General features: G+C 38.4%; 1 protein-coding gene across 1 annotated transcript; it reads right to left on the bottom strand.

Annotated features, from left to right (window-relative positions):
- Positions 1-956: 956 nt before the first annotated feature.
- pAbp (poly(A) binding protein) lies at positions 957-12,522 on the bottom strand. Its single transcript, XM_022060087.2, has 10 exons — positions 11,986-12,522; positions 11,667-11,860; positions 9,181-9,459; positions 8,428-8,544; positions 8,126-8,320; positions 7,794-8,009; positions 5,921-6,176; positions 4,447-4,604; positions 3,258-3,470; positions 957-2,180 (listed from the first exon to the last, which is right to left on the bottom strand). The coding sequence occupies exons 1-10, from the start codon at positions 12,176-12,178 to the stop codon at positions 2,109-2,111; spliced, it is 1,893 nt and encodes a 630-aa protein (XP_021915779.1). The 5' UTR covers positions 12,179-12,522; the 3' UTR covers positions 957-2,108.
- Between the last annotated feature and the right edge of the window lie 633 nt (positions 12,523-13,155).

Below are 13,155 nucleotides of genomic sequence, written 5' to 3' on the forward strand. Positions count from 1 at the left end.
ATTCCAATCTCTTTTCTATGAATATAAGGCAATTTGCAAGAAACCCTGCTGAACGACAGAAAATGATACCAGATGACTGTTGAACAGATTCAGATTTTCCCATCCTATCACTGCCATTATACAGCTTCTAATTCAATCAAATTTACTGTAACAACACTTAGTACGGCTTCATTTTAATTTCCTGTGCTCAGTCAAAAAAGCAGTGATTCATTCATTGCACATAAGGGTTTAAAGAAATCTATTCAGGAGTATAGCATCATAAAAAACCATAGTAGTTTTAAATGCGTATGGTGAATTGCACCAACATTGATTTAGTTAGCACAGAACACATTGTTGGGGGACTTCATGTAAAAACATTTTCATGATCCCTGTGCACCCTACACCAACATTGATATCTTCCACAACTGCAAGTGTTTTTACAGTGATGCTCACCATAGCTCCTGTAATTTCTACCTCCAATTGTTCATCGATAAGTAGATTATTCCTGTTCATACTGTCCTTCATAAATAACACAACAAATAACGAAAGACTCACATGTGGCAAGTACAATTCTCATAAGCTGTTATTTTATTGCAATTATGCTGTATTTTGACTGCACATATGCCACCACAAAATGATGACTCATGATACTTCCACAGGAAATCAAGGATCAGGACATTCCCTGAGGAAAAAATAAGATATGGGAAGACAGACATATGAAGACCAACTTCTCATTTGGTTCTCAGCATAAACAGCAATTACACTATCCTCACTAACTTATAGATCTTGGCAACAAAGACGCAGTATCTTTTCAAACAGGCAGAAACCAAATTCCTATTATTAAATGAGGTTTGTTTTCTAAGAAGGCAAGTCCATCTATAAACAGCATTACAGCAAATGAAGTATTTGTGAATAACTGCACAACTAGAATATTGCAGACAATTTCATTCAGGCTGAGACACAAATAAATTATAAACTCTGAAAGAAAAGATTTTATTATTTTTAACCTTGAAATTTCCCAGTGGAATTACATTTTTCATATTAATGCTTAATAATAATGGAGATATCTTATCCAGAAGAAAGTCCTACATTTTTATCTAATAATTTTGAAGTTTTCCGAAGAGATTTTGGACCAGAAAACATATTTAATTCCTTTTTTTTTTTTTTTAAAGATTTTCTGACAATTGTTATCGATTTTATGTGTATTATACACTTTTTCTCTTTTTATGTATGGAGTTTTTCAAAAACAATGTGTTGTGTAATGTTACTTAGAGAAATATTTAGCAATTTTATATTAACGGACATACCTAATGCACATAACCACATCCTAAGATTGAAAATGCTCATAATGGCTTGTATCAGGCTGAAATATATTGTCATTTTCCATCTTAAAATAGGAAGGCATTAATACAGTAATCTGTAGTTGAATATTTTCCAAAGAATAAAAACCTTAACCCAACTATATAATTAAATAAAATGAATTGCATTTGCCAAAAATCTGTGTCAAGCACACCAAGTGCTGCAGCAGATAAAATACCACGCCTTCTTTAATCTTACAAACGTACTTAAAATGGCGGAACGAGTATAAAACCAATGAGGAACTAAGTAACAGAAGCACAACTAACATCAACATACATTTTCCCCCACCAAGTATAACTTGGGACTGAATGTTTAAACGAAAAGCCCAGGCACATTATGTCAAGGGCTCAAAGTTGATCCCACATTCTTGTTTCAGGTTAAACATATGAGTATTTTTTTATAACTTTCTGTCACCCGACAAATGATCTCTCGGCACAGTCAAGGCAGCAGAGAATTGTGGGTGCTCATTATTTCTCCCAAAGGTAAGTTCCATTCAAATTAAAATCAGAATGCCATAATTATATTTTGTAGTGAAAATTTCTATCCTTTTTTTTTTAAGTTCAATAATTCAAAAGGGAAGGAAAAATGTCCATGTCTTTACATGACATCCCAGAAATCAATCAAGTCACTAAACCAGACAGCAGTGGAAATTAGCTTTTTTTAGGAAAGTCTCCCTTAACATAGCCATCCTCAGAAAGGTGATCATAAACACTATACTATGGGATTACATCAGAAAACTGGTTTCACAGTGAAATGTGGGAGATGCAGATTTATTCCTTCTTTACTTGGGATGCAGCCTGCTTGGCCTGGTGAGCCTGAAGCACAGCTACAGCCTCTTCAACCTGAAACAGGAAACAGTTATCAATTGAATAAAAAATTTCCTTGGATATTATCCATCGTCTAGTAAATATAAAACGTAAAAAACGACGTTTCGGAGATGGGACTCTATCTCCGTCTTCAGGTTCCTACACAGTTGGGCCCACTAGATAGAGCCAATCCCTATCTCCGGACAGTTATCAACTTCAGAAACCAAAAACAAACATTAAGACCCTCCTCACACACTTGGTGTTTGCCTTTCAACCTTTTCAAATTGGCCCTCAGGGTGTATCATAAAAAGGAGTTCGAATTGGGTGGTTTGCGAGCGATGATGGCACAAGGAATTAACAAAGATAAACATATTTTCTTAAAACTGAAATCCTCGTCTTCCTCCATTGCATATGATGGCCTTCTGGGGATAAGATCAAATATAATGAAAACTAAAGAAGGATGCAAGATACTCAAGGAAAATAACATTTTAAACGAACTTGTGAATTTCTTGCGTAAGCCAAATGAGAATATCCTCGATGTGACTCCCGAGTATTTTGGGCAATTGCTGTTTAGACAATGACTGCAGGAACAAAGTAGTCAATTATGGAATTGTGAGTCCACTTGCCTCAATCATCCACAATATTTCAAGAGACAGTATTCATTCATATGTCTAAAGGTGGCGACTGACTTGTAACATTTACTCGTAATGTAACATTCGCGGCGAGCATGTTACATTACACCACAACTGGTGAGGCGCATCGAATGCTCGTTTTGAACGCTCGGCTTGACTGTGCTTGTGTGCGCTCCATTCATTTCATTCAATATGTCAGACGTGGAGGTTGTGTTATCTTTGTTTCATTTAATACGCTACTGTTATTTAAAGAACTCGTGAATGCTCGTTACGACACCGATCGACTGACTGACTGACTGACTGACTTGTAATGTAACACTCAAAGGGATTCGCGAAAAAACCGACAACACGATGGAGCGCCCGCGAGCGTGAGCGGCCCCGTTCGCTGTCTTCACTTGTGTAATGCTCGATTTATGTTACAAGTCAGTCGCCACCTTAAGAGTAACAGTGCTACACATTCTACAACAAAATATTTTGTTACCTTTGCCTTGAGAGACTCGTGATGTTCAAGCATGTGAAGAAGCTCAGAGTTGTCTATCTCTAATAGCATGCCGGTGATCTTGCCAGCCAAGTCTGGATACATACGCTGGATCAACGGGAACAACCGTTCACCCAGCATCTGCTTTTGCTCCTGTGGTGGGGCAGCTGCCAGCATTGATGCAGTCAGAGGTTCCTGCCCCTGAATGTGCACAGCCTGAAAAATATCATCTTAAATTACTTCTTGGCCCAATGTGGGAATGGTCACATGCAGATGAGGGGTGACACTGACATCCACGTTGAACTGCCAGATGCTGCAGGGTGGAAGGAATTATGACTATAGTATTATATTAAGAGACACATACGCTCGACCTTCAGCTTGCTGAGGTGTCGGTCAGGCATAAAATAAGTTACATTATACCTATCAATGATAAAATCAAGGAAGATAAGATAGGTGATGCATGTAGCTTGGGAAACATGAAAAATGCATACAAAATTTTGATTGAAGGGGGGAAAAACTTTTTCAAGATGTAGGGTTATATTAAAATGGATCTTAAAAAAATCCCAGACATTAGCATACAATTACAATTCCCTAATTTTTTACAAAATATTACTTCCTTTCATTACTAACATCGCCATTCAAGGATAAGCTTTCGGATTCATGCCGGTACCTATGACATTTATTTTGTGGAAGGATGGAGACAATTAAAATGGACAAAGGAAAACCTTTACATAAATAAATGGATTTCAATACAGTGCTGAAGTTGCAGATGTATTTAAATAATTTTCAGATATATCTTGTCCTAGAAATTGTGGAAGAAACTATGCACAGCAGTTTGGAGATTCTCAGTTCAATTTGTTTTCCAAATGGTCCAGAGCAGGGCCATAGGAATGTGTTGATGTAAGTCCTGGCACTATTCACTTGTACTGGTGGGGACTGTAAACCAAAAAATCAGTAGACATACCATTTCTCATTTCCTTTGACAGATGTGAAACAATATGCAGATTTTTGCATTTCTTGGGCAACAATTCAAGGACACAAACTATAAAATCCCAGCCCTGTCAGGAAACAAACCCTGGACACCCAGCCCAAGCTGATGCATTTTAATTTCCTTAACAACTTTCAATTTTATTAATTTCATATTTTGTCTGGTTGTTCACTTCAATAATGTAAAGTCTGAGTCTACACATACCTGCTGCACGGGTGGCTGTTGGGCAACAGGCATCGGCTGTGGTGGATTGCGCATGTTTGCTGTATACTTGTAATTGGTTGGCCGGCCCTGTGCATTTACTGACACTGTGGGTGCCATTGGACGCCCCTGAATGTTTGCAGCACCTACTGGTTGCTGGCCTGGGCAACAGATGTATACACACAAATTTTTTTTCAACACTCCTAACCAGATCCAATATTCGCGGTTTTCACTTATATAATTACAGGCAGCCCTCGATTTACGCCTGGGATGTGTTCCTGGACGAACCGGCGTAAATTGAAACTCTTTTATAATGTAAATTAATGGGAAGTCAATGACATGCATTCCCAGTACCCAAACATTGACGAGTAATATAATGGCATTATATTTAAAGTTCTGAAATAACGTAAATAAAATAAAGGGAATTTAAAAAATATATTTTATACACCTACAATCGGCAATTCGTTGGTCCCCGCGATTTTTTCATATGTTTGATGTGTACAGTCATCTCTGCTGTTATGCAATAGTTGCATTCATGTAAGACGCTGAACTATAGAAAATAGCGTAGTAAAAAAACAAAACAAAAAACAGGTACCTCCGCAGAGATTAAATTAGTCCTCTGGAAGTTTAAAGCGCCAGGAATGAAACTGCATAACAACAAACTTGCATATGCAAAAGTTTGCACTTCACAAACAGCTTTTTCCGATTCATCGATCTCATTGGAGCAAATTCGCGTTAACGAAACATACGTAATTGCAGAGATGACTATTTATAATTTTTATTAAAAATCAGCGATGTAAGAATTACGATTATAAGAATCAGTACGAGAAACATTGTAAAACGTTATAAATAGTAAAATATTTTTCTTCTTCACTTTTTGACTTTCTGGTTTCAAAATCCGCGTTGTTCTGAATCGGCGCAAATCGAGGGTTACCTGCACTAATATTTCAGAACATTTAAATAACAAACTTATTTCACCTAAATTCAACAAAATCCCTCATTTCTGGTACAGTAATCAAATGCATTTCAATTTACGTGGTAATTGTATAATATTTTTAACTAAGACATTCATGTCCATGCCCGATTTTGGGTGTTTAACAATGGTTTACAGAGGATACCATATCAGTTATACTTTGAACATACTCAGATCATCATCTGCCATTGATTTATTTACCATGTAAGCATTTTATACTGCAAAGTGTTACACTAGTACGACACTGAAAATGGCATGGCCGAGAGGAAAGCCAGCAGTATAACACCTGAGAGTGAGGCATTAAATAAGCTCTATGCACACATATTTATGTTTTTGTGTGTTTACATAACATACGAGACACACCTAACTATATAATTAAATGGGCCAATTTTCCTTGAGAACCTGATCAACCACTCGGCTGAACAGGTTTTCACTTTTTTTTTGCTGCATCAAAGGATTCTTAAACACAGCAGCAAGAACATGTTTCAATGTTAACCTCTGTACCTGTAATAGGTCTCGCTGACAGTGCATTCCGCATGGAGCCCGGCTGGACGCCTGGGGCACGGGGAGCCGTTCGGAACGGGCCCTGCATATTTGGGAAGCCAGAAGCTCCACCCTGGGCATTTGGGCGAACTTGCGGTTGAGCAGGCCAGCGTGGAGTAGCACGAATCTGAGTCATCGGTGTTGGACCATAGAATCTCTGAGGCTGAGGCAATGTTGGTACGAAGTAACCACCAGCACCACCTGGTTGGAACATTTGCTACGAACAAAAAACCTTGTCAGTACACAGTATCATTTATGAAGTCACATATCTACAAAATGCAGAATTTTATGTACTGGTTCATTCTATTATGTGCAACCCACATTTAACATTTCTCGATTTAAGCCTTTTCTGAATTTAGTGAACAATCTTACACCATTTCAATGCGAGTATAAATAAAAATCTCACGCAACAATTTCATAAGAAATCGATGATATTACATTTAAGAAAACACTACATATATATATGCAGTGTTGATGGTGCAAAAGTCACTCTTACTAGTAATTTACATTATCTATATTTTAATGTACAATTAAAATAATCAGCACTGCTTTAGAAATCCAAAATTTCAGATGCTCAGAAATAGAGGTTTGAGTCCTATCACCCAAGTCTGGTATTAAAAGATTTTATAATGACCTCAATACATCACTATCTCACCAATAAAATCTTCTCCGTAAGATTTGAGGTTTTCTCTGCGGTAAGTATGAAGATTTCTGTCTTCTGGGTTGTAGCGCTGTGTAGTACGGTACATGTTTACCAATGTTTCAGAGGTCATACTGCCTCCGTCATCAGGGTGATGAATGACGACGGAGGCAGTATGACCTCTGAAACGTTGGTTAACATCGACCAGACTATACAGCAAAACAACCCAGAAGACAGAAATCTTCATACTCATCGCCCTGATGATGGAGGCAGTATGACCTCTGAAACGTTGGTAAACATCGACCAGACTACACAGCGCAACAACCCAGAAGACAGAAATCTTCAAAATCCTCCCCATTTGTTTTTCCTGAATTTATCTTTTAATCCATGAGTGATATCAGACAGTATAGCCAACTGCTATAAACTGGACAGCTTTATTTTTATCGCAACCATTACGCCCAGTCCCCTGCCAATTGTTCATAATGAGCCCATTCCTCCAGGAGCCAGAGTATGAAACTGACTACCCACCACCAACTAATGCAGTCTTCACAGCATGAGGTTTCTTACCTTTACCGATAGAAGTTCCTTCACATGAACGTAAATGTTACAAAAAATTAAATTTCCCAGAGACATGAAACGGAAACTAACTTTTTAATAAGTTGGCTACTAACAGTGCAAGCCCTGATGAAATCACCAGAACATTAACGGAGATGTGTACTACTGTCTGAGTAGTAAGCATCACGAAATAAAACATTCCGAAGAAATAAGAGAAGGAAATAATAACCCTATGCAGAAACCATAAATATTTTGGTACTCGTGGGTTATCGGGACACATCGCTTTAAAAATAGGTTAGGTTAGTTGTCATTTATTGAAATAAAATATAATAACTTTCATGTATATGTCATTTATCCACACACATTAACCTAACCCAACCTATTTTTAAAGCGATGTGTCCCGATAACCAACAAGTACCAATTTTTTTTAATGACAATGAAATATAGTAAAATTATGAAAATCAAGATGGCCACCAGAAACTGGAGACGTAAAGCAACAGTTGAAGAGAATTACACAGGACTGAATCTAAATTATGTCACCAGAATAAATTAGATATATATAGTATAAGAACACCAAACTTAAATTAAATGCTTTAAACTGTATATACTATTAACTGAGCAGGTGGCAGGAGTACTTACTGTTCCCATCTGCTGCATACGCATGTTAGCCATTCGCTGCATGTACTGCGAGGCAAGGTGTGCTTTGCGATCCTCCTTGCGTTGGGCCAATGCAACATACAAGGGCTTGGTGCCAACAATTCGGCCATTCATCTCAGTCACAGCCTTTGTAGCCTCCTCTGGAGATGAAAAGCACACAAAGCCAAATCCCTTGCTGCGACCCTCCTCCAGCATCACCTGAATAAACATGAATTCATCAGTAGAGACTAATTACAATAAAATTTGTACATGATTTCAAGACGGCCACCTAATTATTTATGATCTAGTGGTGTGTGTGTATAAGCGATCTTTACCTTGGCACTGGTGATGGTTCCAAATGGTGTGAACTCCTTACGAAGGCGTTCATCGTCGATAGTGTCATCCAGGTTCTTCACGTACAGGTTAACCCCTTGGTAGCGGTTAAGACGTTCAATCTTGAGTTGTTCAAATTTACGTTTAAGCTCTTGCTGACGTTCGGCTTTCTTCTGGGCACGGCCGACATATAAAGGCTGGAAAGTAAGACAATGGACCACAACCATGAATATATTAAATAAAAACAAGTGAAACACAATCAAGTTGGTTATTAATTGTATTAGACATTGATGCATTCCCATACCTTGCCTTCAATCAGTTCTTTTCCATTAAGTTCATCTACAGCCCTTTCAGCATCTTCAGGTTCTTCAAATGCGACAAAACCAAAACCACGGGACTTTCCGTCATCTTTGTTCATGACCTAGGGCGCAAGTAAAAACATTTTAAACTGAGGTACAAACATCCAATATTATAAATTATTTACTGAGGAAGGAACTAGGCTTGAGGAAGTGATGTTGAGCGTTGGCAAAACTATAAATATGATTTTCACTAACAAAATATTCATCACAGGAGAGATCTCCTACATACATCAACTTATGACAAAATTTCATGTTTCTAAACCCTATTAGTGCATGAGGACATCATTTCTTCAGGTCCCCAGGATCTTGAATTGTTTTATGCATCTCTTTGCACCAATAGTCTGTATCCCAGCGTCTACTTCGGTATTTTGTCCTCATTCTGCCCGTGTGTTGCAGTCAGTTTATTAACGATCTTCAGTGTCAAAGATATTTAAAATACAATGGAACCTCAATATAATACAGGTGTTAGGGGACAGCTTTAGTACTGGTGTTTGAATCGTACAACATTAAACATATGTAACTGTATTGGAGGGCATATCAAAGCCATGGCATGTCTGAATTCACAGCATAACTAGGCGCATGGTTTTAATGTTCCACCGTATTAAATATTTATGTGTGATTCCATTAATGTAGTATTTCAGTATTTTTTGAGATAAGGTACCCTAATATTTAAAAATTAAAGAACACCAGTTTGTTACCTTGTGGCTGGTGATCCGGCCATATTTCTCAAACATCTCTCGCAACAGTTCATCACTGAAGTCCTCGCCAAAGTTTTTAATGTAGACGTTTGTGAACAGCTTAGCCTTCTCTCCAAGCTCCTTCTCACGCTCCTTGCGTGGTACAAATTTGCCAACAAACACTTTCTTCCCGTTCAACAACATTCCATTCACTTTCTCAATAGATTTTATGGCAGCTTCTTCGGTCTCAAAATGGACAAATCCATATCCTTTTGATGCTCCAGTTTCATCTTGAGCAACCTAATAAGAAATTATCAAGGATAAATCATCAGATGAGCAGCAATGCCAAGTGTACAAGAGGAACACACAAAATCTCAGTCCTCCATGGCAAATGCTGGGATACTATCTTAAATTATGCCACAATTGCTTTCACTCACATTCCTACCAATTCATTATTCACTAATTATCTCATCATGTGACACTATTTTATAGTCTGAGCTACCAAGAGCAATACTCCAGAAAATATCAAGTGCTACCTCAACTACAAATCCCACCACCATCTTTCCATCAAACAGGCCATACTCTCCACATTGGTGCATAGGACCACAACCCTCATTGATCAACAAAGCTTGCGTAGTGAACTGGAGTTACTTATGGCCACTTTCAGGTAGAATGGCTACGGCAACTGACAGATTCAACGGCTCTCGACCTGGAGAAACCTGCCTCAGTTGCCCTCTTGCCCTGTGTAAACATGACCTTCGATTACATCAGCAGGCTGCTGTCCAGTCACAACTTTAATGTGGGCCTTCCCTTGAAGAAAATTCCCAGCTTTCTTCAGCATGTGAAGGGTGACTTGGGACTGAAGACTCCTGGTGTTTACAGTGTGCTCTGCAAGTGTGGTAATGTCTACATCGGGCAGACTGGCTGTTCTATTGAGAACAGAGCTAAGGAGCACCGGTGCCACATTCGGCTGGAGTGTACAGACAGATTCACTATGGCCCAAAACGGCATCAACACGAGCAACCGCATTCAACTCCAGGACAGCATAATCCTGTCTACCAAATCTAGATACATGGACTGCATGATCAGGGAGTCCATCGACATAGAGCTGCATCCAAGCAACAAACGTGGAGGATGACCTTTGCCTGAGCCACTCATTAAAGCACATCAACCACTCTTTCAAAGGATACAGGAAGCACCTGACAAAGCACTGCCACTCCCAACTGGGCCACTACACTGTCCTTCTCAAGATACAACCTAGCCCCAGATAGTCCTTACTGCCACCTTTCATGTTCCCATCACGTCTACCCACCTCCCAATTTCCAGTGATCCACCTGCCAGACCCTGAGGGGCCCTTATAAGGACCACAGTCTCAGAACCCCCCACCTCTCTCTCTCTCACGTCCTTTTACCCCTTCTGCTGGCCAAGCTTTGGCACACTCCCCCACTCATAATGGCTCCCATGCCCTAGCCTGATCCTGATTCCACTCCCCCCACTGGTCAGGTCAAGGCTCTGACTGTCTGTTTCCCATATCTCAAACTGATTCCACATGCCCAGATAACAGAGGCAGCAAGGACCTCTAAAATGCTGGTAAACTTCTACTAGATTACATGGTGCTACAACCCAGAAGACAGCCAACCTCAGACTCACCATCATGTAAACCAAAAATTCCATCCAAATTACTTCTTTTAATTTCCATGTTTCTGTTTCTCAAGAAATAACTTTGGATTGGTTTTCATTCTACATTCATGGGATGACAAATATCCAATATAGGCATGTTTCAATATAATTCAAGTTTTTGTGTAGTACCATGTGACTTACGGCCTTTTTTAAACGAAATCCCACAGATATGCAAAATGGTATAGCTTACCTAATTAAATCTAATCATAACTGGAACACTACGATCAAAATCACTCAAACACACAACATGTAGGGGATCATCATATACTGCACTTAACATAATTCAACTCATGCAAATGCTTACGAATACTGCACCATAATTTGAAGAGAATTCAACACATGCTCAAGTTACAAAATATTGCATTCAACATGAAATCCAACCAACCTACCATTCTCAACCTATTCCCTGAATACAATGTAGCAGTTCCATCTGAAAAACCATAGTATGTTCTAAATTACACAAACAGATGCCACTTGATATTGCAACCAACAAGTGAGCACATCCATATCTGTAGACAGCAGTTTCTACCTCACTGCAGTGTATTCTACTCCATATGGATATCAAAATATACATTTATCTAAACTTCAATACATATATTGCAGTTATGTTCAATCTGTGGCAACATAACATTTGATGACAGCCATCTTCAGACTCACGCTGTGAAAATCTCAAATCCTATAACCTAACATAGCTGCATCACTTTGAAGTTTGACATTCAGAACTGTCCACACCAATACCATAACCTCAAAGATCAGGAATACAGTTTCCAATGAAATTCATAAGTTAAATTATATGAACACCACAATATAATACTGTGAAAACATACCTTACAACTCAAGATGTTTCCAAATGCAGAGAACGTGTCGTACATAGCTTTATTATCAATACTTTTATCCAAGTTTTTTATAAAAACGTTTCCAACACCAGACTTGCGAAGGGAAGGATCCCGCTGTGACCACATGATGCGAATGGGACGCCCTTTTATCATGTCAAAATTCATGGTGTCCAGAGCTCGCTCCGCTAAAAGAAACAAAGAAGTCTGCAATACCATACAAATTTACAAGGCCTGTCTAAATTTTTAAAATTACATACTAATGAATGGACACAAAAAGACAATGAAGATACTAAATGCGTGAGTGAATTACCATCTGCTGGTTGCTGGAAGTTGACATACGCATATCCCAGGGATCTGCGAGTAATCATGTCCCTACAGACCCGAATCGAAAGTACAGGGCCAGCAGTGGAAAATTTTTCAAACAGCATGGCCTCCGTAACATCGTGGTGCAAGTCGCCAACATACAGCGAGGCCATAGGATAATTGGGACCACCAGGATTCATTTTTGGGTTGTTACTTATACTTTACCACAGCTGCAAATATTATGATGCAATAAAATGTCAATATGCGGAATTTCCTTTCTTCCAAGAGAGTAACTAGCTTCAGATTCCTTTCAGAATGCCCACGTTGTACGATCACGAACTCACACACTTCAGTCAATTTGTTTCACGTTATTTTTCACAGCTTTTTCGATTTTTTTTGGATTTTTAGTACTTTTATACTTTTTTTTTGTGTTTTTATGAATTATATCACGAAATGTAGGTGGGTTGTGTAACCTATTTTTGAGGAGACACAACCACACACGAACAAACCCTACTCAATATGAGGAAGAGGCAACGGAAGTAGGTCGCGGATGGTTTATATAATCTACCCATAGTACTCTTCCGCGACCGTTGTTCGACAAAAAGTAGGACTCCACATAATATTGTATATAAGTTATAATAAAGAGAACACGTAACTTTCTAAATATGATTTTAGATATTCATACATAGAACATCATATGCTAAAGATTTAAGAGCAACTGTGTTACCAAATAAGCAATAAAATCTTGGGATGACGGGTACAGTTGTGAACTATCAAACACTCGAACATCGAATAGTCTCGACTCGTGATTGGTAATCGTAACCAGGCGTAACCAATGAACAAAACAAACGAGGGTGAAATTGATTTTTATAAATTTGGTATCTTTGACAGTATGCAATTACAATACACCACATTTAAGGGGAATATGGAATAATCTTGCAATCAGGAAATCGAACCATTTAAAAAATTAGAAAAAACAATGCACTAAACAAGCACTGGAGTACACAGATTAAGAGAACAATATACATTTCTAAAAAATTGACAGTGTAACCACAGTTCCAGAGAATCTGACGTAAATACTTCTTTGTATTTAAATTATATTTAGGCAATAAATACAATGAAAGGAAGTTTATATATTAGTTTTATTCTAAATATTCCCTTTATATGTGCTTTACAA

The sequence above is a fragment of the Zootermopsis nevadensis genome, unplaced genomic scaffold (genome assembly GCF_977971745.1).
Source record: "Zootermopsis nevadensis isolate Lab colony 2312 unplaced genomic scaffold, Znev_1.0 Znev_ptg000003l, whole genome shotgun sequence".
NCBI lineage: Eukaryota > Metazoa > Arthropoda > Insecta > Blattodea > Termopsidae > Zootermopsis > Zootermopsis nevadensis.